General features: G+C 53.3%; 2 protein-coding genes across 3 annotated transcripts in view; both read right to left on the bottom strand.

Annotated features, from left to right (window-relative positions):
- FAM53B (family with sequence similarity 53 member B) overlaps window positions 1-10,691 on the bottom strand; it is a 71,117-nt gene extending 60,426 nt beyond the window's left edge. Inside the window, exon 1 of one of the 2 annotated variants that reach the window (XM_060171106.1) lies at window positions 10,312-10,691. The gene's annotated coding sequence lies outside the window, so the exon portion shown is untranslated. Of the gene's footprint in view, window positions 1-327; window positions 463-10,311 lie in introns of those variants that run through there. The other variant, XM_060171107.1, reaches the window with a different exon arrangement.
- On the bottom strand, window positions 9,315-21,038 carry LOC132532868 (collagen alpha-1(I) chain-like). Its single transcript, XM_060172253.1, has 4 exons — window positions 20,984-21,038; window positions 20,644-20,839; window positions 9,485-11,203; window positions 9,315-9,384 (listed from the first exon to the last, which is right to left on the bottom strand). Exons 1-4 carry the CDS (start codon window positions 21,036-21,038, stop codon window positions 9,315-9,317), a joined length of 2,040 nt encoding a protein of 679 aa, XP_060028236.1.
- Between the last annotated feature and the right edge of the window lie 4,845 nt (window positions 21,039-25,883).

The raw sequence follows: 25,883 nt of genomic DNA, 5'->3' as shown, positions 1-25,883 counted from the left end.
ATTATTGGGGAGGCAGCAATATAGTTCACCTGGGCAGTATGCCTGCTTTGTGCCATGAGCAAGCCAAGTTCAAGCCCAGCCTCCACTGCACTGCAGGAAGGTTCAGGGCTGTGATGTCTTTCCCTCCCTCTCTCTGCCTCTGTCTCTCCACCTGATAAAGTTAGCCCAGAGTGCAATGGCGATGAGAAAATGAACCAAGCTTTTGCTGGCTAACGGAGCTCCACAGGAGGGCGACAGCCCCACCCCACCCCACCCCAGCATCCCGTACCCTGCACCCCCTCTGGAGTCCCAGAACAGACCCCTGCTTCCCCCAACCCCAGGCCTCACCGGCAGCCAAGGAGAATGGAGTCTCCACCTCAGGGTGAGCAGAGGCCGCCCAGTGCATGGAGCCTCGCTGTTCTCGCAGGGCCCCTGGCCAAAGTGGATGCCAGAGCAGGGGAATTCCAGGCGGGCCTGGCACCTCCCCCAGCTGGGCTGTGTCCATCAGGGCGGGGGGGGGGGTGGACACAGGCAGTGGCAGCCACCCTTCCCCCAGAGCAGTGGCACTGCAGTGGCCAGACAGAGTGACCACAGACAGACCCAGGAGTTCTGTCTCCTGCGCCCCAGGCCCCTCCTGGAAGTGGTGGTGTGGTGGCGTCCAGGCAGGACCCAGAGGAGGCAGGACCCAGAGCAAGCTGCAACCTCACCGTCCCTGCCTGACCAGGAGACACCTCTGGGAGCCAGCAGTGCTCCCAGCTCAGCACAGGAGGCAGCCCAGCAGGCTCTCACAGTCCCCACAGGACACCAGGTACTAGGTTTGAGTCCCAGCTCCGAGGGACATCTGTGGATAGAGGGAACTTGCTGTAGTTTCTCTTGTTACAAAAACTGGAATCGGGAGCTACTCTCTGCCCTAATCCAGCTTTCTATTCTCAACTCTGGCAGCATATTCCCAGACAATATTTTTAGCCCACCTCCATGTTAACTACCAAGCTCAGGCAAAAAAAAAAAAAAAAAAAAAAAATCACTAAAATCAGTGCCCCTCCCCCCTGGAACAAACCTAAAATAGATTTCCTAGCTTCTCTCCACTCTAAAATCCCTATTCTCACCTGCTCTATTCCTACTTTCTGATATTAAACATTTTGTACTGCCTCATAAGTTACTGCCTTTCAGACACCAAGTTGCAGATGCTACCATGATTCCAACCCAACTTCCCTGGACAGACGACCTCACCCATGCGTCCCGGAACCTCCCCTCCCAAGAGCCCTGCCCCACTAGGGAGAGACAGACACAGGCTGGGGGTGTGGATCCACCTGCCAACGTCCATGTCCAGCAGAGAAGCAATTAAAGAAGCCAGAACCCCCACCTTCTGCTCCCCATAAAGGATGCTGGTTCATACTCCCAGAGGGGGAGAAATGTTAGGGGAAGATGACCAGAGGCCTCTCAAACCCAATTCCATCAGGATCCAGAGAGTAGAAGAAAAAAGGGAAATTCAGAAATAGTATTAGGTGTAGGTGTGACTTAAAAAAGAAAGAGAAGGGGGTCGGGCGGTGGCGCAGCGGGCTAAGCGCATGTGGCACAAAGCACAAGGACCGGAGTAAGGATCCCGGTTCGAGCCCCCGGCTCCCCACCTGGAGGGGAGTTGCTTCACAGGCGGTGAAGCAGGTCTGCAGGTGTCTATCTTTCTCTCCCCCTCTCTGTCTTCCCCTCCTCTCTCCATTTCTCTCTGTCCTATCCAACCACAAATGACATCATCAACAACAATAACCACAACAAGGGTATGACAACAAGAGTAACAAAAGGGGGGAAAATGGCCTCCAGGAGCAGTGGATTCATGGTGCAGGCACTGAGCCCCAGCAATAACCCTGGAGGCAAAAAAAAGAGAGAGAGAAGGAAGGACTATAGAAAAAAATGGGGGAAATATATATCTATATAGATACAGATAGATAGATAGACAGATATGCAATAATAGTCAAGCCATATCTGTGACCTTGGGAGAACTACTGCAGCTTCCTACGGAGGGGACAGTGACATAGAACTTGGGAACAGCGTGGAATTGTAACCCTGTTATTCTGTAAATCACTAATAAAATCATCTGAAGGGGAGTCGGGCTGTAGCGCAGCGGGTTAAGCGTAGGTGGTGCAAAGCACAAGGACCGGCATAAGGATCCCGGTTCGAGCCCCAGGCTCCCCACCTGCAGGGAAGTCGCTTCACAGGCGGTGAAGCAGGTCTGCAGGTGTCTGTCTTTCTCTCCTCCTCTCTGTCTTCCCCTCCTCTCTCCATTTCTCTCTGTCCTATCCAACAACAACAACAATAACAACAACAATAAAACAATAAGGGCAACAAAAGGGAATAAATAAATAAAATAAATATTAAAAAAAATCATCTGAAGGCTGCTCCAGGGTACTGGGCAAGGCAGAGAGCCTGGGTCCACTTCCTGCTGACGCAGAGAAGCTGAATGATGAACAGTGAATCGCAGAGCCCAGCTCCACAGGGAGCAGGAAGGAGGGAGGGGGGGCCTGTAGACACCTCTCCAGCTCCCGCAGCGGCAGAAGCCCCTCACGCACCCACAGGAGCCACTGTAGATAGACAGACAGACAGACCAGCGTCTGCCCACGGAACCCCAGCTTCTGCTGCTTGGGGGCGACTGGGGGGAGAGGCAAGAAGGAAGTGCCAGCAGGCAGAGCACAGGCCTGCACACCTGAGGCTGCCAACTCCCTCCCCAGCACTCCTTCAGCTCTCAGGTGAAACTCTCCTCACGGGCTCATCCTTTTAAGATTTGTTTATTCTGAGAAAGAGCACACAGTAGTGCCTGGGATTGAACCTGGGATGTCTGGGGCCTCAGGCATGCAAGTGCTGTGCTCTAAAGGTGAGCTGTCACCCCTGCACATTCTCTCGGAAGATTTAAATGAGGAAACAGAGGCCCGGGAGGTGGCACAGTACATAATGCACTGGGCCCCTGAGCATGAGGCTCTGAGTTCGAGCCCTGGCAACACATGTGTCGGTGATGCTCTGGTTCTCTCTCCCTCTTCCTCATGAACTAAATAAATAAATCTCTAAGTAATAATAAAGGAAATATTTTTAACAGAAGAATCAGGCAGGAGGGTTTAAGGTGCCCAGGTCAGGTGGCACGTGTGATGTGAGTGAGGGCTTCTCTGAGCTCCGGGGATCACGGGAAGGGGGGTGGGGGGGCGGGGCTGCTCCCTATGGACACCGGCAGGTCATCCTGGGGTAGGTTTCTCCTCCACCAGGTCACAGCTGGCTCCACCCCGGCTCTCTGGTCCTTTACACACCCTTCCCTACAATGTCACGACGTCACCCTCGGTTCCTCTGCAGGCAGGAGCTGAGTGGGCAGGGTCAGTGGGGCAGCTGGCCATGTGGCAGTCACCATGGCCCGTCTGGAGCAGGAACAAATGGTCTCCTGAGGTCGCCAAACTGGCCCCAAACTGCTCCGTCTCTTCCTGGATCCCACCCTGTGAAGGGACAAGCAGACATGGCGGGACGGGGGAGGCGGGCTAGGCCTGCCTGGGGACCCCCGAGACTCTGCCCTCCTCATGGGCCCCGGGAGACGCCCCCATGCCCGGGCCCGGCAGGAATGGGAAGCGCCGGGATGACGTGTGTAAGTGTGGCGGGTGCTGGGCCAGGGGTGGGTGGCTTTCAGAGGCTGCTCGGCAGCAGCGGAAAATTCCAGTCGACCCACTCCACTCCCGCACAGGAAGGCCCCCCGGTTCCCGTCGCGGGCGGGAGGGCTGTGTGGACGACGCCGGTCTGGGCCTCACCGCTCCATCCTGGCTGCCCAGCAGAAGAGACTTGGAAGCCCCCCAAGTGCCAGTGCAGAGTTCCACCCCGATCCCGCGTGCAACCTGGTGGCAGGTTTTTTCCTTTCAAACCTCTTCGGGGACTCCCTACGTGCAAGGCATTGGCGACCAGATCTCCCACTCCGGGTTCTAGAAGCTCCGAAGCACGTGGGCCGTGAGCTCTTCAGGGGCAGAGGAGGCAGCAGCTGGCCAGGCGGGCCCAGCTGGGGGTGGGTGCCCTCACCTCACCTCTGCAGACAAGCCAGGGCCAACCTGGGCAGCGCCATCTGTCCCAGGCAGAGCACGGGGCTTCTGCCAGCCCCTGGCGGCCAGACAAGAGCCCCAACGTGGGGGACGCACAGCTGTGCCCGGCCACATCACGACCTCAGGCACAGCCACAAAATGGGACACTGCGGAAGTCGGGCGGTGGCGCAGTGGGTTAAGCGCATGTGGCGCAAAGCGCAGGGACCGCAGTAAGGATCCCGGTTCGAGCCCCGGCTCCCCACCTGCAGGGGAGTCGCTTCACGGGCGGTGAAGCAGGTCTGCAGGTGTCTATCTTTCTCTCCCCTCTCTCTCTGTCTTCCCCTCCTCTCTCCATTTCTCTCTGTCCTATCCAACAACAAAACAACGTCAACAATGGCAATAATAATAACCACAACGAGGCTGCAACAACTAGGGCAACAAAAAGGGGGAAAAATGGCCTCCAGGAGCGGTGGATTCATGGTGCAGGCACCGAGCCCAGCAATAACCCTGGAGGGGAAAAAAAAAAATGGGACACTGCAGAGTGGTGGTGTGCTTCTTAGAGCGGCGCATATTACCACATACAAGGATCTGGGTTCAAGCCCCTGTTCCCCACCTGAGGGGAGGGAAGTTTCACTAGCTATGCGGCAGGGCTGCAAGCATCTCTCCTCTCTTCCTCTCTATCTCCCCCCTTCTCTCTCGATTTCTCTCTGCCCCATAAATGAAGAAATAAAAGATTTTTAGATTTATTTTATTTTAGCCTCAGGGTTATTGCTGGGGCTCAGTGCCTGCATTACGAATCCACTGCTCCTGGAGGCTCTTTTTTTTCCCTTTTGTCGCCCTTGTTGTTTATCATCCTTGCTGTTTTTATTATTGTTGTCACTGTTATTGGATAGGACAGAGAAATCAAGAGAGATGGCGAAGACAGAGAGAGGGAGAGAGAAAGACAGACACCTGCAGACCTGCTTCACCGCCTGTGAAGCGACTCCCCTGCAGGTGGGGAGCCGGGGGCTGGAACCAGGATCCTTATGTCCTTGTGCTTCAAGCTTCCCCGGCACCTGCGCTTAGCCCGGTGCACAGCCCCTGAAATCAAACATTTTTTAATGTGATGAAGAACACAGCAGACAAGGTATCCACCACAAGGTGGCTGATTTGTGGACATTTCAACTGTAAGCCCAAGTGAAAGAGATAGAGAAGGGGGTGGGCTGGGTGCTCACTGGCCACGTCTCTGTCTGGACACTGGGTCTGAGTCCCTGACCGTGCTTCTTCTAGTGGCCTGCGAGATGTACTTCCGCTTTCCCCAGAGGGTCTCTGGGAATAATTAGACTTTCTCATGACTATCTGGAAGGGTGAGACAAAGCACTGCAGTCTCCCAGTTGAGGCACGGCCCTCAGTCCTATGGCATGTACAGAATCTAATAACCTAATCATTCCTTTAAAAGACAGAGCATGTGCAAGGAGCCGGGTTCAAGCCGCCGGTCCCCACCTGCAGAGGGAAAGCTTCACAAGTGGTGAAGCAGGGCTGCAGGTGTCTCTCTGTCTCTCTCCCTCTCTATCACCCCTTTCTCTTCCAATTTTTGGCTGTCTCTATCCAATAAATAAAAGATAACTTTAAAAAATTAAAAGAGAGCGAAAAGAGAAAAAAGAAGTGGGTAGGAATTGGGCGGTGACTCACTGGGTTAAGTGCACATAGTACAAAGCGTAAGGACCCACGCAAGGACACCGGTTCAAGCCCCTGCGGGGGGGGGGGGTGTTTCACAAGCAATGAAGCAGATCTGCAAGTATCTATCTTTTTCTTTTCCTATCTTCCCCTCCCCTCTCAATTTCTCTCTGTCCTATCCAAAAAAATGGCCACAGGAGCAGTGGATTTGTAGTGTAGCAATAACCCTGGAGGCAAAAAAGGAGGAGGAGAGGAAGAAGAAAAAGGTGGGGTGTGGGGCAGAGAAATGAAGCTGTTACTTTTCTTTAAGTTTCCAGGGGGGCAGGAGGCAGCTCACCCAACAGAATGCACACCTCCCTGAGCAGGAAGATCTGGGTTCGATCCCACCAGCTACATGGGAGCGCTGCAGGAGGGGGAGGCTTTGCAAGTGGTGAAGCAATGCTACGGTGTCTCTCTCCTCCCTGCTGCCTCTCCCTCCTCACCCTGTCTCTCAAAAGAGGTCGGCCGGGAGCGCTGGGGTTGTGCAGGCACCAAGCCCCAGTGCAGCCCTGGCAAAAACAAAACAAAACAAAAAAGAATAGGAAAACAAAATTCTGAGTTTCCCTGCAGTTAACAAGACTAAACAGTGTTTACATCCAGAGATAAAAACAGAACCTGAAGTCTGTCCAGTGGAGGCAGAGACTGACAGCCGCGGTTGCAGGGCTGGAGGGCCTCAGCCCCTCAGCCTTCTAAGCTGTGTCTCGCTGGGCCGGTGACTCGGCCTCTCTGGGCTTCAGGCTCTTCAGCTCAGGACCGTTTTGGGGACTGAGAGGCTGTATGCAGACCCCCTCCCCTTGCCCCCCAACAAGGAGGTGCCACCGAGTTCATTCTCTGCTGCACCCAGCTTAGGCTGGTCTCAGCCTGCGAGCTGAGGCCCTCATGACGGCAGGCAGCGGGTGCAGGGGGGAACCTGCTTCTTTGTCTCCTGGCAGGAGGAGAGGCAGAGAGAGCAGCCAGGGGTCCCCTGCCCCCAGCAGTCTGGGGTCAAACGGACCCAAATCACCCACGTGATTGCTTTCACCCTCTTGAGACTAGAGCAGTGGACGAGGGGCCCAGAGGCTCGAGGGGAGCTGCTGTTGTTCCTCTGACAGCCTAGCAGCTCTGGGCGTGGGGCCCCCATGCTCCCTCCCTGCGGCCCCACAGCGGGAGAGGAGGGGAACCGTTAGAATGGGGGGGGGGGTGCCTGTCACGCTTCCCCGTCACCCCTGACGTGATGTGAAATCTGACAAGGTAGACCCTTTGAAATGCAAAATCTTCCAGGAGTCCTTCAAATGTGTTTTTATTTGCTCTGCTTCCTCAGACCCACCCCCATAAGTCACCCCCCCATCAACCCACACTTCACACACACACACACACACACACATACACAAAGGCAGCAGCAGCAAAGACCTGTCTTTTTTTTTTTTTTTTTTTTAAAAAAAAGCTCAAGTATCTGCAGTTCCTACAAAGGAGAAGAAGAAAAAAAAAAAAATCGCACCCTGAGCTCCAGCCTCCTTCTGCTCCTCTTCCACAGTACCTACAGCCCAGTTTCCTAGGAAGATGTCTATGCCAGGCCAGCCCTGGTGCTCAGAATCCCAGAGAACTTCCCACAGCTGAGAAGGGGTGTGCCCTCTGACCCCACTGAAGACAAGACCCGGCCAGCAAAACCTTGACCCGCCGTTTCCAAGGCTCAAACCTCCATCCAAAACCGTGCAGACAGGAGGCTCACATTAAACATCAAAGAGGCCACCTCAGAACCAAGCTGTGGCCCAGCAAGCACTCCCCCTTCAGAAGCACAGAAGATTGGTTCTGAATACAGAACTCCTCTGGCGAGGTCATTAACACGTTAACATAAACGGCTCGGAAACAGAACTTTTCTAAGCCAGTCTCGGGCACATCAGCACGACTATGCCTCCATTTCCAGAGTTCACATCTCAGGCACTGAACGACTCAGCTCTGACAGGCAACAAGGTCCCGACCTTGGGTCCACAATCAAGGTGACTCAGAACCCTAGGCAGGCCAGGCAGGAAACAAGCTCCAGGAATTCATCAGAGAGGGCGATGGTTTGAGAAAGTGTCTCCCTGGGTGACCGGGAGGCCAGCTGCGTTCCAGCCAAGAGGCCTTATTCCCCACTCCCACACCCCCAGGGCCCGGGGCCCCCGCTGGGCCGGAGGAGGAGGAGACAGCAGCTGGACCAGCCCAGTGGAGTTAAGCTGCTCTGAGCCTGGCCAGGCCAGGCCATGTGCTCCTGTTGGCAGTGAACCGGGTCTTTCAAGAGAGGAAGAGAATGACATAAAGGACAGCTGCAGTGAGAGCCTCAACCCTCAGAAAATAAAGGCACTCTGGGCTTGGGGTTTTCCCCGTAGAAAAAGGGAGGGATCACCCCTGGGTGTAGAAAGACCAGCTCCCCTCCCAGAGTGCCCCCCCCATCAATCCAAGACAGCCCCCCCTCCCTCCTCATCTGGTTTCTATCGAAAACTGAAACTTGTATTATCAGCATATTACATAACAAATTATGCCTGCAGGTTTCTTTCATTACACATCAGAGAGGTGTGTGGTGGTGGTGCTGGGGGAAGGGGTGCTGATTGGAGAGCTGGCTGGTTTCTGACTCCGGTATTTGGTTTTTTGGGGTTTTTTTTTTTTTTCTTTAAGAGAAAGAAAAGTTTTCCAGATGACATGCAAGCCATGTGGCTCCGGGTAGGGGAGGTGAGCCAGGCAGGCATGTGGCACCAGACAGTGGTGGGGAGGTGGGCTTGCTCCAGGCTCTGGGCTCTGGACATGCAGACAGCTCCCTGCTTCTACCAGAAGCCCTGACGCCCGCTGGGTCGCCCCCCTGCTTCCTTGCCTCCTGAAACAGCAGCCTTTCCCCAGCTCTCCAGGGCTATGGGGGCTGCTCTAGGGGCCTAGGACAAGCTAGGGGAAGAAAGACTGCGGGCTGGAGAGAACATGCCCAGTGAGTGACAAGAAAGCTTCCCAAGAGAACTGAGTGTCATTCTTCCCTACCTATGCACATGTACACGAGGGGGGAGACCCTGACTCAAGAGACTCATTCTCCGGCCCACCTCACCGAGCTCTTGTGGTCTGTGCTTTTAAGCTTCATTTTCACACGGGGGGGGGGGGGGGCAAGTCTTTGAGGGAGCAAATCGTTGGGGAGAAAAATATGAACAGGTCTCTCTCTGGGCCACCTGGTTCTCTGGGCCAGGGTGTATGGGAGAGACATATCTCCCTGCGGGGCCAGAGTAGTTTCTGGGCTGCAGCAGCGCCGGCCCCACCTGCAGGTGAGGGCAGCAGAAGAAACCCCCCCACCCCGGGGTTGGGACTCCCAGGCTGCAGAGCCAAGTAGCCAGGGTGGACTAGCTGCTGCTCCTGGCTGTGGTGTTACCCAAAGCTAAGGGGGGGGGGGAGAGGTTTACGACAGAAAAAGGAAGAGAGAAAAAAATCTGAACCTCCAGATATGTAATTCGGTACCCAAACTGTAACTGCCACAAGTCAGTGTTAAGTAGCTCAATTAAAATGAAACCGAAATCTGGCCCAGTCAGGGGCAGTGAGTGACCCCCTCCCACCCCCTTGCAGGAGCACCGCTTCCCCAAATCCTGCAGGCGGGTGGCCCCCAGCCCGGAGCACTCAGCGGGGCAGGCGGAGGGTCAGTGCAGTGGGCAGCGCCGGGCGGCCCGCTCCGGCCGGGGCACAGGGCCTGGCAGGCGGCGGGGGTCACAGACACAGCCCCCGGCCCACCGCGCCGCCCGCTTCCCCCTGCCCACTCCGCCCGGGGGTGGGGGTGGGGGTGGGGGCACAGATGTCGCGCCCGGGTCCCGGGGGCCACCGGGGACCCCGAGTCCGGAGCGGGCGACGCGTGGAGACGCGGAGTGTGGCCTATAGGAGGCGGAATCCCATTCATCAGACGCGGCGCAGGGCTGTTCTTTGTTCCCCGTCGTACCAAGTCCGGGACGCGTTCACGAACCCCGGTTTCTGGGGGGGGGGAGGGGGCGCCCGGGGGGCCCAGCCAGTCCGCGCCCCCGAGCATCGCTCCCCGAGTCCGGCGCGCGGGGGTGGGGGGGCGCCGGGGAGGTGCCCGGGGAGCCCTTCCCCGACTCGGGGTGCGCTCGCCCCCTTCCGCCCCCGCCGAGGGTGAACCCCGACCCGGGGAAGCCCAGCCGGCTCCCACCGGCTTGCAAAGCGGGGGCTGGCCGAAGGGGGGCCCGGCCCGTGCGCCCGTGCCAGTCGGACGGCCCCCTCCCGGCCATGTGCCCGAACCCCGCGCCCCCGCCCCGCAGCCCGCCCGCACCCCGGGGCCGCCGGGCGCAAACTTCCGCGAACAAAAGAGTTGGCTGCCGGCGCTGCGGGAACTTTGGGCTCCGGGGGCGGCGGGGTGGGCGCCCCGGGGCGGCAGCGGACTCCCCGCAGACCCCGGCGGCCCGAGCCTCCCCCGCAGCGCGCTGACAAGTCTCACGCCGGCCCGGAGGTGGGGGGCAGCCGGGGCGCCCCGAGAAGCCGCCGGAGCCCCCGACCCCCGGAACGGGGTGCAGCCCAGGGAGCGCGCCGCCGACAGCCGGGCGCCCGGAAAGGCGGGCTGGATGCGGGTCCCGGTCCCCGCGCCCCGTCCCCGCACCGCAGGGCTCACCGTGCGCGGCCGCCCCGCTCGCCTCCGCCGCCGCGTCCTCGGGCCCCGCCGCCGCGCCGCGCCGCGCACGCTCCCTGCCGGCCCGGCGCTTTGTACGAGCGGCTCGGCGGAGGAAATCGACTTGTCACTTCCTGAAGCGATCGCCGCCCGGCCCGGCCCGGCCGCCGCCCGCCCCGAGCCCGCCCCGCCGCGGGGCCGCCCAGCGCGGCTGCGTGGGGAGCGCGGGCACCGGGCACCGGGCACCGGGCGGGCTCGGCGGGGCGGGCGCGGGGCGGGCTCGGCGGGGCGCGCGGCCGGCGGTGGGCGGGGAACGCGGAGGGGGTGGTCGCGGCGCGCGCCTCCGGGCCCCCGGGACGTCCTGCAGCCGCGGGAAGGGGCCCCCGCACCCCGGATCGGGGCCCCCGCCCCCGCCCCCGCCCCCGCCCGAGCCGGAGCCCAGCCCCGGGCCGCGTGGACCTCAGACGTCCGGCTTCCGGGTTGTGGGCTTCGCGGGGCTTTAAAGGAGCGGGCGCCGGGGAGGGGCCGGGCGCTGAGTCCCGGGGTCGGGGCGCTGCTGGCGGCGGGGCGGCGGGGCGGCGGGGCGGCGGGGCACCGGGCTGTGCGGCTCCGGGGCTCCGGGGCTGCGGGGCTGCGGGCTTGGGGGTGGTCGGGCTGCGGGGCTGAAGGGCTGTGCGGCTCCGGGGCTGCGGGGCTGCGGAGCTGCGGGCTTGGGGGTGATCGGGCTGCGGGGCTGCAGGGTTGTGCGGCTCCGGGGCTGCTTGGCTGCGGGGCTCCGGGCTGCGGTCGGGTGGTTGCTAAGCAAGGCCCGAGCATGTTTGGGGCTGCAGCCGGGGATGTTGACTTAGGTAGAGGAATGCGGCCGGGTAGGAGCCGCCAGCCCGGCGGGACGCACCTGGGGAGGGAGAGCCACCCCCACCGCGCCCCGCACGTCCCCGCACGTCCCCGCACGTCCCCGCGGCCCGGCTTAGGGACCCCGCGTCCGTCGAGACTCGGCAAGGGAAGGTGGTGCGGCGCTGTGTGTAGCGCACTCCCCACGCCTGCTCTGTGCTCTCCTTTGCCAAACAAACAAAACACCTCGTTACTTGACATGGGCCGTGTCTGCGCCAGTTTCAATGGGTCTATTCATAAATCGGGAGACTTGTGCTGCTGCTTCTAGGAACGTTTGATTGGTTTTAATCCAATGTTTCGACCCCGGCATCCAGCCCAAGTGAACAGTTAACTGCTGGAGCTTGTGCGTCGTGGCTCCTGCTGGAATACGAGTGTCTGGTGGTCACACTGGACCATTCTTCTTCCAGAGAGCCCCGGGCTGGCGTCTGTCTCCATCGCACTCCAGTGGCTGGCGCAGCCCCGCCAGGCTGTGGGTCCCTCAACGTGATGGGGGGGAAGCTTGTCCTCCTCACATGGTCAGATCGAGGCAAGAATGGTGCAGGAGAGCGAGATAACTGACCACCACCCCCCATGCATACACAGTTTAAAAGAAAAAGAAAACCTCCAGAGCCGATTGAGAAAGGCAGAGAGCGCCCTGAGCCGAGGCTGCTGCCCTCCTCGGCCCCCCCACACACACACACTCACTCACTCACTCACTCACTCACCTCCACCTGAATTTGATTTACTTTTTATGAGGCCCAGAGTGCCTCCTGCTGGCAGACATTTGGCTAACTCCTGCAATTACCAGTTCATGGGGTCAACTGGAAAACAAGATGCAGGGGTCCTGGGCCTGGAAGCAATTATTGCCACCATTATCCTGGTTCTTTTTGAGACTCAGGAGATTCCAAGGGTTGTGGTTATGCCAAGTTCATTTGCCCTAACGCCTCCTTTCCAACCCACTGCAGCCTGTTTTCCTGGTTCTGAGGGGGTTTTTTTTGACAAGGTACAGGACTGAAACACCCCCACTCCCATCCCCAACTCCCCCATCCCCCCCACCCCCGCCCAGAGAGCGGGGCTATTCATCAATGAGCGGCTGTATCTCACTTTCCTCAGGGGACTCTCCACAGGCTGAAAACACCCACGTGAAGGTGTCACCCTCCACACCACCCACCCTTCCCGGACCGTGGTGTGTACCAGACATAACTGCATTATAGTCAATACACCTCCACTCTTAAGGGCTGTACATTATTCATGATGAAAAGATCCCATCCAGAAGGCTGATTCTTAGTTCTACTCAGTTCAGGAGAATAAAAACTTAGCAGAACTCGATTTTAAAACCATGTAAGCTGGAGTGTGGGTGGGGGGTGGAGAGAGGGTCCAGGCCTGTCTCCCTTCCTTCTGTCTGGAAAGGTCAAAGGTGAGTGGAAACCAGATTCAGAGTCCACAGGACACCTGGACACCACTTCAGAGGACACCTTAGGAATGGTGCGATCGGGGAGTCGGGCGGTAGCGCAACGGGTTAAGCGCACGTGGCGCAAAGTGCAAGGACCGGCTTAAGGAATGGTGTGATCAGTGACTAACCCAAAGGTGACTTTAAACCCTTGTGACTTTAAAAAAATTTTTTTTTAATTTTATTTTCCCTTTTGTTGCCCTTATTTTTTTTTTTATTGTTGTTGATGTCGTCATTGTTGGATAGGACAGAGAGAAATGGAGAGAGGAGGGAAGACAGAGAGGGGGAGAGAAAGATAGACACCTGCAGACCTGCTTCACCGCCTGTGAAGCGACTCCCCTGCAGGTGGGGAGCCAGGGGCTCGAACCGGGATCCTTATGCCGGTCCTTGTGCTTTGCGCCACATGCACCACCCGACTCCCAAAAAACTTTTTAAAATTAGCTTTATCAGATAGATACAGTTAGAAATTGAGAGGGGGGGGCGGTAGGCGGTCGTGCAGCCTGTTGAGCGCACACAGTCCAAAGCACAAGGACAGGCGCAAAGATCCCAGTTTGAGCCACAAGATCCCCGCCTGCAGGGGGGGTCTTCAGGGTCACTTTGCAAAAAGTGAAGCAGGTCTGCAGGTGTCTATCTTTATCTCTCCCTGTCTCCCCTCCTCTCTCAGTTTCTCTCTGTCCTATCCAGCAGCAGCAGCAACAACAATAATGGGGAAAAGATGGCCTCCAGGAGCACTGGATTTGTAGTGCAGGCACTGAGCCCCAGCAATAACCCTGGAGGCAAAGTAATAATAATAACGATGATAATAAATATATAGTAATAAAAAGAAGAAAGAAAGAAAGAAATTGAGAGGGCAGGGGGAGGAGATAGAGAGGAAGACAGACAGACACCTGCAGCCCTGCTTCACCGCTCAGGAAGCTTTCCTCCTGCAGGTGGGGACTGGGAGCTTGAACCTGGGTCTTTGTGACATGTGCGCTCAACCAGGTGTGCCACCCCCCAAGCCCCACTTGTTACATTTCCATTTCAGTGTCTGCCCTGACCTGGTCAGGCCACAGAACACCCTGGGAAAGAGGAGGTCAGGACTGGGCACAGTCTCACTCCAGACCGGACCAGACTAGTGAAGACAGGGTGAAACACAGCAACACTGGCTCCCCGGACCACCAGGAATCCACTCACAGCTGCCTGGGGGATTCACCAGGGTGTCCTTTGCACTAGAGAGGAGTTTAATAACTCTAACTCAGGGCTCTTAAGCAACAGGAGACAATAAGGGTGTATTTTATTAAGAAAGGGTGTAGCCAGCTCTAACTTGTACCAACAAGCTAATAAAAGTATTCACCTGAGCACGTCAGAGCAGGGGACGGGAAAGGCCGGGTCTGATATGTTCTAAGGAGTGTCCTCGGAAGTTAGTGGGTGTTTTATTCTTATGCCTTGAGAGCCAGATAAATGTGGTGTTCTAACAGCAAGGAATTAGGATGCTTTGAAGTCTGAGCAAATAGCAGTGTGATTCAGTCTCTCCCATCAAATCTGTCTATGGCTATGGCTGTAAAAAGAGCTCGGCACTAAAAATGATAAACTGGACTGTCTCTGAGACTGACACTCTTCTTTCTAAACCGAGTGAGCAAAATAAACAGCGGAGAAGCTCCTCAGCGGACCCACATGCAGCCTGGATGGACATGTGTGTTAGCTCCTCTGTTGGGCCTCCGAAAGCCACTGCCACCGTGACAACTGTGGCATTAAAAGCCAGTCACCCACAGTAGTCTGGGAGGTGGTGCAGGGGCTAAGGCACTGGATTCTCAAGCATGAGGTCCTGCGGTGAAGCAGGTCTGCAGGTGTCTATCATTCTCTCCTCCTGTCTGTCTTCCCCCCACTCCATTTCTTTCTGTCCTATCCAACGACGACGTCAATAACCACAACAATGTTAACAAGGGCAACAGAAGGGAAAATAAATAAATAAATAAATATAAAAAAATTTTAAAAGAGGCACTCTGGTTCTTGAAGACAAAGTTCCTTTCCAACTCAAAAAGGAAATAAAACACATTTATTTTCACTGATAAATAATCGCAGCGGTGAATTTAATGATACCAATCTAACTCCTTTGATACAAAATGAGAGTTGAGAGCTACAAGCAGCAGATCGCTTTTTCTCCTCTCCTCTCCTCTCCTCTCCTCTCCTCTCCTCTCCAGGATCAACTAGGAATACCAAAGGAGACCACCCGGACCGAAACAAGACAGGACTAGAATGACCACAGGAACCCAGTAAATCACCCGTGAGTACAAACACGCGTGGCTGGTGACAGAGAGGAGAGAGGGGCCTAAGGAGAGATTAAGTGACTGCTAACAGTTCAACAGTTTATCAGTGGAGACACCACCTCCAGTCTGCTCCACAACAAGGGGACAGCTGAAGGGAGGAGAGGACTCCCCAGAGACTCACCAAGTGCAACTCTGAGTCTCCATTGCTACTACCCTCAGAATCTGGAGCAGCAACAGGGAGGGACACCAGGGGACAGAGATCTAACCGGGAAACTCAGGAGAAGACTTATACCTCGGTGGCATAGCTGAGGGGCTGTGAAAGTCTCTTTGCATAACCACTGGGTTATCTCTGCCACACCCTGCTTTATCTCTTGGTCAGGAGTCAGTGATTAAGCTAAGAAGCCTATTGATAGTTTAAAAGCCCTCAGGCTCCCATAGCCTACAGGGAAGAAAAAAAAAAAGAGGCTTTTACACCACTGAGCTCCAACTCAGGGATTGAAAAAACTGTTAACTTCCACCATGGTAAACCCTTTAATTAAATTACTTAGACACAAGTCAATCCAGGCAATAGTGATCAATAATTTGAAAAGTACTGATAAAGTGAACTCATAACTTAATATATAAAATGGTTAAAACAACAAGAAAAAATATTGGAGACTCGAACCAGGACAAGAGTCCAGCTAAAAGTTCTCCAGAGGGTGAAGCACAAAACAACGAGTTCAACATCCAAACTTTAGCTAAGGAAATAATAACAGGAGTGAGTAAAGAATTTGAAAAAATTGTAATCAGAAATGCAGGAACAACAAATGAGAATATGGAAGAAAATTCTAATTATCTCATGGTTATTAGAGAGCTGAAAGCTGAAATTGCTGAGCTAAGAAGGCAACTAGCTGAACAAGCTAAAGCAGTATCAGAGCAGGGCAACAAAATAGATGAACTCCAGAAAGCAGTAGAGGGCAGAGAGAATAGAATCTATGAGGCTGAAGACAGAATTAGCAAGATTTAGAGACAACTAAAAAAGAAGTAAGAGATCTCAAAAAGAGATTAAGAGATGCTGAAAACAACAACAGAGTCCTATGGGATGACTTCAAAAGAAACAATATACGCATTATTGGCTTACCAGAGGAAGAAAGAGAAGGAGAGGAAGAAAGCATTCTCCAGGCCATAATAGCTGAAAATTTCTCTAGTCTAGACAACACCAAAGACATAAAGATTCAAGAAGCCCAGAGGGTCCCAAACAGAATTAACCCAGACCTAAAGACACCAAGACATGTCATACTTAGAATGGAAAGGAATAAGGATAAAGAAAGGATCCTCAAGGCTGCAAGAGAAAAACAAAGAGTCACCTACAAAGGAAAACCCATAAGATTAGCAGCAGACTTCTCCATACAAACACTACAGGCCAGAAGAGAATGGCAAGATACCTATCGAGTGCTCAATGAGAAAGGCTTTCAGCCAAGAATACTATATCCTGCTAGACTGTCATTCAGACTAGATGGAAGCATCAAAACCTTCTCAGACAAGCAACAGTTGAAGGAAGCAACCATCACCAAGCCTGCCCTGAAAGAAGTTCTGAAAGTTCTCCTATAAACAACCAGACCACCACAAATAGGACATATATCAAAACACTCTAAAACTCTACAAGAATGGCGTTAAAATATCTTCAATCTTTGGTATCAATAAATGTCAATGGCCTGAATTCACCTATTAAAAGACACAGAGTAGGAAGATGGATCAGAAAACACAACCCAACATGTTGTCTACAGGAAACTCACCTAACGCACCAAGACAAACACAGACTTAAAGTGAAAGGACGGAAAACTATCATACAAGCCAATGGCCCACAAAAAAGGGCAGGAACAGCTATTCTCATATCTGACATGATAGACTTTAAAATAGATAAGATTAAAAAAGATAGGAATGGACACTACTTAATGCTCAGAGGATCAGTCAATCAAGAGGACTTAACAATTATTAATATCTATGCACCCAATGAGAAGCCATCTAAATACATCAAACTTCTACTGAAAGAGCTACAGCAATATATTAACAGTAACACAATCGTAGTAGGGGACTTCAACACCCCACTATCTCAACTTGACAGATCATCCAGGAAAAAAATCAGTAAAGACATAAGGGAGCTAAATGAAGAGATAGATAAACTAGAACTATTGGACATTTTCAGAGTCATTCATCCCAAGAAACTGGAATACACATTTTACTCAAATCCACATGGATCATTCTCAAGGATAGACCATATGTTAGGCCACAAAGACACCATCAGCCAATTCAAGAGCACTGAAATCATCCCAAGCATCTTCTCAGACCACAGTGGAATTAAACTAACACTTAACAGTCAACAAAAGATTAGTAACAGTCCCAAAATGTGGAAGCTCAACAGTACACTTCTTAACAACTTCTGGGTCAAAGAGGAAATCAAGGAAGAAATCAAAATGTTTCGAGAGTTCAATGAAAATGAGGACACAAGCTATCAAAATATTGGGACACAGCTAAAGCAGTCCTAAGAGGGAAGTTCATAGCTATACAAGCACACATTAGGAAACAAGAAAAGGCACAAATAAACAGCCTGATTGCACATCCTAAAGACCTAGAAGAAGAACAGCAAAGGAATCCTAAAGCAACCAGAAGGACAGAAATCACTAAAGTTAGGGCAGAAATAAATAACATTGAGAATAGGAAAACCATACAAAAGATCAATGAAAGTAAATGTTGGTTCTTCGAAAGAGTAAACAAAATCGACAAACCTTTAGCCAGACTGACAAAACAAAAAAAGGGAGAAGACCCAAATAAATCGGATAGTAAATGAAAGAGGAGATATCACAACAGACACTGCAGAAATTCAACATATCATGCAAGACTTCTATGAACAATTATATGGCACCAAGCTAGAGAACCTGGAAGAAATGGATGATTTCCTAGATACCTACCAACTTCCAAAACTAAGTAAAGAGGAAGTGGATAACATGAACAGGCCCATCACAGCTAATGAAATTGAAACAGTTATCAAAAATCTTCCCAAAAATAAAAGTCCTGGACCAGATGGTTTTACAAATGAATTCTACAAAACTTTCAAAGAAGAACTAATACCTCTACTTTTAAAAGTCTTCCAGAAGATTGAAGACACTGGAATACTCCCTGCCAGCTTCTATGAAGCCAACATCACCCTGATACCAAAAGCAGACAGGGACACAACCAAAAAAGAAAACTACAGACCAATATCTCTGATGAACATAGATGCCAAAATATTGAACAAAATTCTAGCCAACCGGATACAGCAGTATATCAAAAAGATTGTTCATCATGACCAAGTGGGGTTTATCCCAGGCATGCAAGGTTGGTTTAATATGCGTAAATCAATCAATGTGATCCACCACATCAACAAAAGCAAGACCAAAAACCACATGGTCATATCAATAGATGCAGAGAAAGCCTTTGACAAAATACAACATCCCTTTATGATCAAAACACTACAAAAAATGGGAACAGATGGAAAATTCCTGAAGATAGTGGAGTCTATATATAGCAAACCTACAGCCAATATCATACTCAATGGTGAAAAACTGGAAGCATTTCCCCTCAGATCAGGTACTAGACAGGGCTGCCCACTATCACCATTACTATTCAACATAGTGTTGGAAGTTCTTGCCATAGCAATCAGGCAAGAGCAAGGAATTCAAGGGATACAGATTGAAGAGAAGAAGTCAAACTCTCCTTATTTGCAGATGACATGATAGTATACATGGAAAAACCTAAGGAATCCAGCAAGAAGCTTTTGGAAATCATCAGGCAATACAGTAAGGTGTCAGGATATTAAATTAACATTCAAAAGTCAGTGGCATTCCTCTATGCAAACACTAAGTTAGAAGAAATTGAAATCCAGAAATCAGTTCCTTTTTCTATAGCAACAAAAACAATAAAATATCTAGGAGTAAACCTAACCAAAGAAGTGAAAGACTTGTATACTGAAAATTATGAGTCACTACTCAAAGAAATTGAAAAAGACACAAAGAAGTGGAAAGATATTCCATGCTCATGGGTTGGAAGAATTAACATCATCAAAATGAATATATTACCCAGAGCCATCTACAAATTTAATGCTATCCCCATCAAGATCCCAAGCACATTTTTTAGGAGGATAGAAAAAATGCTACAAATGTTTATCTGGAACCAGAAAAGACCTAGAATTGCCAAAACAATCTTGAGAAAAAAGAACAGAACCGGAGGCATCACACTCCCAGATCTCAAACTGTATTATAGGGCCATTGTCATCAAAACTGCTTGGTACTGGAACATGAACAGACACACTGACCAGTGGAATAGAATTGAGAGCCCAGAAATGAGGCCCCACACCTATGGACATCTAATCTTTGACAAAGGGGCCCAGACTATTACATGGGGAAAGCAGAGTCTCTTCAACAAATGGTGTTGGAAACAATGGGTTGAAACATGCAGAAGAATGAAACTGAATCACTGTATTTCACCGAATACAAAAGTAAATTCCAAGTGGATCAAGGACTTGGATGTTAGACCAGAAACTATCAGATACTTAGAGGAAAATATTGGCAGAACTTCTTTCTGCATAAATTTTAAAGACATTTTCAATGAAACGAATCCAATTACAAGGAAGACTAAGGCAAGTATAAACCTATGGGACTACATCAAATTAAAAAGCTTCTTCACAGCAAAAGAAACCACTACCCAAATCAAGAGACCCCTCACAGAATGGGAGAAGATCTTTACATGCCATACATCAGATAAGAGTTTAATAACCAACATATATAAAGAGCTTGCCAGACTCAACAACAAAACAACAAATAACCCCATCCAAAAATGGGGGGAGGACTTGGACAGAATATTCACCACAGAAGAGATCCAAAAGGCCGAGAAACACATGAAAAAATGCTCCAAGTCTCTGATTGTCAGAGAAATGCAAATCAAGACAACAATGAGATATCACTTCACTCCTGTGAGAATGTCATACATCAGAAAAGGTAACAGCAGCAAATGCTGGAGAGGGTGTGGGGTCAAAGGAACCCTCCTGCACTGCTGGTGGGAATGTCAATTGGTCCAACCTCTGTGGAGAACAGTCTGGAGAACTCTCAGAAGGCTAGAAATGGACCTACCCTATGACCCTGCAATTCCCCTCCTGGGGATATATCCTAAGGAACCCAACACATCCATCCAAAAAGATCTGTGTACACATATGTTCTTGGCAGCACAATTTGTAACAGCCAAAACCTGGAAGCAACCCTGATGTCCAACAACAGATGAGTGGCTGAGCAAGTTGTGGTATATACACAATGGAATACTACTCAGCTGTAAAAAATGGTGACTTCACCGTTTTCAGCCGATCTTGGATGGACCTTGAAAAAATCATGTTGAGTGAAATAAGTCAGAAACAGAAGGATGAGTATGGGATGATCTCACTCTCAGGCCGAAGTTGAAAAACAAGATTAGAAAAGAAAACACAAGTCGAACCTGAAATGGAATTGGCGTATTGCACCAAAGTAAAAGACTCTGGGGTGGGTGGATGGGTGGGGAGAATACAGGTCCATGAAAGATGATGAATGACATAGTGGGGGTTGTATTGTTAAATGGGAATCTGGGGAATGTTATGCATGTACAAACTATTGTATTTACTGTTGAATGTAAAACATTAATTCCCCAATAAAGAAATAAATTATTTTAAAAAAAAAGAGAGAGTTGAAAGCAGCCTGAAGGGGAATGACTAGCTATTGAAATCCGCACCTGTGAGTCTGCACAGCTTCGCAACGGGACGTCCGCCAACCACCACAGAAGTCTGAGGCTTGCCTGCTGGGACGGCACTGGACGTCACAAAGTGTGGCTTGTAAGCCCAAGTCCTGAGCAGAAACCCCAGTTTCCAAGTTGGCAGGTGCTGAGAACACAGCAAATGTCAACGCTTGCAACTCACTGGCTGGAAGAGCTGTGGGCAAAGCAGAGGGAACAAGAGCAGAGCCTGAAACTTCTGTGTGAGAGGACCTGTGGTACAGCCTGCGGTCGCTGTTGGGATATTACCCTCGTGTGAGAGGACCCGTGGTGCGGCCTGCGGTCGCTGTTGGGATGTTACCCTCGTGTGAGAGGACCGGTGGTGCGGCCTGCGGTCGCTGTTGGGATGTTACCATCGTGTGAGAGGACCCATGGTGCGGCCTGCGGTCGCTGTTGGGATGTTACCCTCGTGTGAGAGGACCCGTGGTGCGGCCTGCGGTCGCTGTTGGGATGTTACCCTCGTGTGAGAGGTCCGGTGGTGCGGCCTGCGGTCGCTGTTGGGATGTTACCCTCGTGTGAGAGGACCGGTGGTGCGGCCTGCGGTCGCTGTTGGGATGTTACCCTCGTGTGAGAGGACCTATGGTACGGCCTGCGGTCGCTGTTGGGATGTTACCCTCGTGTGAGAGGACCCGTGGTGCGGCCTGCGGTCGCTGTTGGGATGTTACCCTCGTGTGAGAGGACCTATGGTACGGCCTGCGGTCGCTGTTGGGATGTTACCCTCGTGTGAGAGGACCCGTGGTGCGGCCTGCGGTCGCTGTTGGGATGTTACCCTCGTGTGAGAGGACCCGTGGTGCGGCCTGCGGTCGCTGTTGGGATGTTACCCTCGTGTGAGAGGACCTGTGGTGCGGCCTGCGGTCGCTGTTGGGATGTTACCCTCGTGTGAGAGGACCTGTGGTGCGGCCTGCGGTCGCTGTTGGGATGTTACCCTCGTGTGAGAGGACCTGTGGTGCGGCCTGCGGTCGCTGTTGGGATGTTACCCTCGTGTGAGAGGACCTGTGGTGCGGCCTGCGGTCGCTGTTGGGATGTTACCCTCGTGTGAGAGGACCTGTGGTGCGGCCTGCGGTCGCTGTTGGGATGTTACCCTCGTGTGAGAGGACCTGTGGTGCGGCCTGCGGTCGCTGTTGGGATGTTACCCTCGTGTGAGAGGACCGGTGGTGCGGCCTGCGGTCGCTGTTGGGATGTTACCCTCGTGTGAGAGGACCTGTGGTGCGGCCTGCGGTCGCTGTTGGGATGTTACCCTCGTGTGAGAGGTCCGGTGGTGCGGCCTGCGGTCGCTGTTGGGATGTTACCCTCGTGTGAGAGGACCGGTGGTGCGGCCTGCGGTCGCTGTTGGGATGTTACCCTCGTGTGAGAGGACCCGTGGTACGGCCTGCGGTCGCTGTTGGGATGTTACCCTCGTGTGAGAGGACCCGTGGTGCGGCCTGCGGTCGCTGTTGGGATGTTACCCTCGTGTGAGAGGACCCGTGGTGCGGCCTGCGGTCGCTGTTGGGATGTTACCCTCGTGTGAGAGGACCTGTGGTGCGGCCTGCGGTCGCTGTTGGGATGTTACCCTCGTGTGAGAGGACCCGTGGTGCGGCCTGCGGTCGCTGTTGGGATGTTACCCTCGTGTGAGAGGACCCGTGGTGCGGCCTGCGGTCGCTGTTGGGATGTTACCCTCGTGTGAGAGGACCCGTGGTGCGGCCTGCGGTCGCTGTTGGGATGTTACCCTCGTGTGAGAGGACCCGTGGTGCGGCCTGCGGTCGCTGTTGGGATGTTACCCTCGTGTGAGAGGACCCGTGGTGCGGCCTGCGGTCGCTGTTGGGATGTTACCCTCGTGTGAGAGGACCCGTGGTGCGGCCTGCGGTCGCTGTTGGGATGTTACCCTCGTGTGAGAGGACCCGTGGTGCGGCCTGCGGTCGCTGTTGGGATGTTACCCTCGTGTGAGAGGACCCGTGGTGCGGCCTGCGGTCGCTGTTGGGATGTTACCCTCGTGTGAGAGGACCGGTGGTGCGGCCTGCGGTCGCTGTTGGGATGTTACCCTCGTGTGAGAGGACCCGTGGTGCGGCCTGCGGTCGCTGTTGGGATGTTACCCTCGTGTGAGAGGACCGGTGGTGCGGCCTGCGGTCGCTGTTGGGATGTTACCCTCGTGTGAGAGGACCCGTGGTGCGGCCTGCGGTCGCTGTTGGGATGTTACCCTCGTGTGAGAGGACCGGTGGTGCGGCCTGCGGTCGCTGTTGGGATGTTACCCTCGTGTGAGAGGACCCGTGGTGCGGCCTGCGGTCGCTGTTGGGATGTTACCCTCGTGTGAGAGGACCCGTGGTGTGGCCTGCGGTCGCTGTTGGGATGTTACCCTCGTGTGAGAGGACCCGTGGTGCGGCCTGCGGTCGCTGTTGGGATGTTACCCTCGTGTGAGAGGACCCGTGGTGCGGCCTGCGGTCGCTGTTGGGATGTTACCCTCGTGTGAGAGGACCCGTGGTGCGGCCTGCGGTCGCTGTTGGGATGTTACCCTCGTGTGAGAGGACCGGTGGTGCGGCCTGCGGTCGCTGTTGGGATGTTACCCTCGTGTGAGAGGACCCGTGGTGCGGCCTGCGGTCGCTGTTGGGATGTTACCCTCGTGTGAGAGGACCCGTGGTGCGGCCTGCGGTCGCTGTTGGGATGTTACCCTCGTGTGAGAGGACCCGTGGTGCGGCCTGCGGTCGCTGTTGGGATGTTACCCTCGTGTGAGAGGACCCGTGGTGCGGCCTGCGGTCGCTGTTGGGATGTTACCCTCGTGTGAGAGGACCCGTGGTGCGGCCTGCGGTCGCTGTTGGGATGTTACCCTCGTGTGAGAGGACCCGTGGTGCGGCCTGCGGTCGCTGTTGGGATGTTACCCTCGTGTGAGAGGACCCGTGGTGCGGCCTGCGGTCGCTGTTGGGATGTTACCCTCGTGTGAGAGGACCCGTGGTGCGGCCTGCGGTCGCTGTTGGGATGTTACCCTCGTGTGAGAGGACCCGTGGTGCGGCCTGCGGTCGCTGTTGGGATGTTACCCTCGTGTGAGAGGACCCGGTGGTGCGGCCTGCGGTCGCTGTTGGGATGTTACCCTCGTGTGAGAGGACCCGTGGTGCGGCCTGCGGTCGCTGTTGGGATGTTACCCTCGTGTGAGAGGACCTGTGGTGCGGCCTGCGGTCGCTGTTGGGATGTTACCCTCGTGTGAGAGGACCTGTGGTGCGGCCTGCGGTCGCTGTTGGGATGTTACCCTCGAGTGAGAGGACCTGTGGTGCGGCCTGCGGTCTCTGTTGGGATGTTACCCTCGTGTGAGAGGACTGGTGGTGCGGCCTGCGGTCGCTGTTCGGATGTTACCCTCGTGTGAGAGGACCGGTGGTGTGGCCTGCAGTTGCTGTTGGGATATTATCCTTTGGCTACAGGAAAATAGAAGTCTGGAGAAGATGGACTGAAAAGCTGAGGCATGGGGGCCGGCGCAGTGGGTTAAGTGCACATAGTACTAAGTGGCAAGGACCCAAGAAAGGATCTGGGTTTGAGGCCCCACTCTGCACCTACAGGGAAGGGGGGTTTCATGAGTGGTGAAGCGGGTCTGTAGACGTTTCTCTGTCTCTCTTTCTCCCCTCTCAATTTCTCTCAGTCCTATCCAATAAAAAAATTTAAAAAGGGGAAAATAACAAATGGTCACCAGGAGCAGTGGGTTCATAGTGCCAGCACCGAGCCCCACCAAAACCCTGGAGGAAGAGATTAAAAGTTGAGGCACGATAAGCAAATATCATTCCAGTGAAGGCTTTTCACTTGCTGCATTCAAAGTTTCTGACATGTGCACTACCTGGCAGACCTAGTTACTATTTTAATACTAAGATTCAAGGGCAGACTGAGTTCCTGGCCTTTCCAGGGCCGGTTTATGATCTCCACTGAAGGAGCCGTCAGAGTACCACTATCCAGGGCGCGGCCTAGCCTGCCTCTGCCATCTAGCCCACCAGAGCACAGTCATGCCAGTCGTGACACTCACATGCTGCTGTGTCCTGAGGTCAGGCAGCAGGCCAGCTGCTTGCCGACAGTAAGCGGAGACGTCAGCTTCAAGTAGAAACCATGTCCATTTTCTCTCTTTCTCTTCGGGGAAATTCCACTTTAGTGTTTTGAGATATAAACCCAAATTTTCACTTAATCACCCCCCCAACTCTCTGCCGTATAAGTCACTGTCTCTAGAGACAGCTATTTTTAACTCATCCCGGCAATCTGCCCAAAGTGCCGGAGCCTCAGCCTGTGCCCACGCCGGTGGTGCCAAGTGGGTTTCATTTTCACGAGGCAGACAGGAAAGCGGGAAACTCAATACACTTCTTTTTTTTTTTTTTACAGATTTAAAATGTTTTTTTTTTAATTTAAGAAAGGATAAATTAACAAAACCATAGGGTGGAGGGGGTACAACTCCACACATTTCCCACCACCCAATCTCCATATCCCATCCCCTCCCCTGATAGCTTTCCCATTCTCTAGCCCTCTGGGAGCATGGACCCAGGGTCATTGTGGGTTGCAGAAGGTGGAAGGTCTGGCTTCTGTAATTGCTTCCCCACTGAACATGGGCGTTGACTCCCATGGTCGGTCCATACTCCCAGTCTGCCTCTCTCTTTCCCTAGTAGGGTGTGTCTCTGGGGAAGCGGAGCTCCAGGACACACTGGTGGGGTCTTCAGTCCAGGGAAGCCTGGCCGGCATCCTGATGGCATCTGGAACCTGGTAACTGAAAAGAGAGTTAACATACAAAGCCAAACAAACTGTTGAGCAATCATGGACCCAAAGCTTGGAATAGTGGAGAGGAAGTGTTAGGGAGGTACTCACTGCAAACTCTAGTGTACTTCTGCTTTCAGGTATATATTTTGCAGTAGTTTACGGATACATGTGAACATATGCTCTCTCTCACAGAAACTGGTGTATATCTAGGTTTTGCTCAATACACTTCTTGATTTCACAGAGTTGAAGTACTCCAGCTGAATCCTTTGGATTTAAAATAGCAAGAAAGCCAGGGAGGCAGCATAATGGATCTGCAAAAGATTTTTATGCCTGAGGCTCTGAGGTCCCAGGTTCAATCCCTGGCACCACCGTAAACTAGAGCTAAATAGTTCTTTGGGAAAAACAAACAAACAAACAAAACACGCCTAGTCTGTAGTTCCATCCACCAGGCAAGATATGAAAAGGGCATTTGCGGGAGTCAGAGCATTTGCACTGCACTACAGCCCAACTCC

Source organism: Erinaceus europaeus, chromosome 14 (genome assembly GCF_950295315.1).
Source record: "Erinaceus europaeus chromosome 14, mEriEur2.1, whole genome shotgun sequence".
Taxonomy (NCBI): Eukaryota; Metazoa; Chordata; class Mammalia; order Eulipotyphla; family Erinaceidae; genus Erinaceus; species Erinaceus europaeus.
The sequence above is the reverse complement of the archived record's forward strand: the minus strand, read 5'-3'. Positions and strand labels throughout refer to the sequence as shown.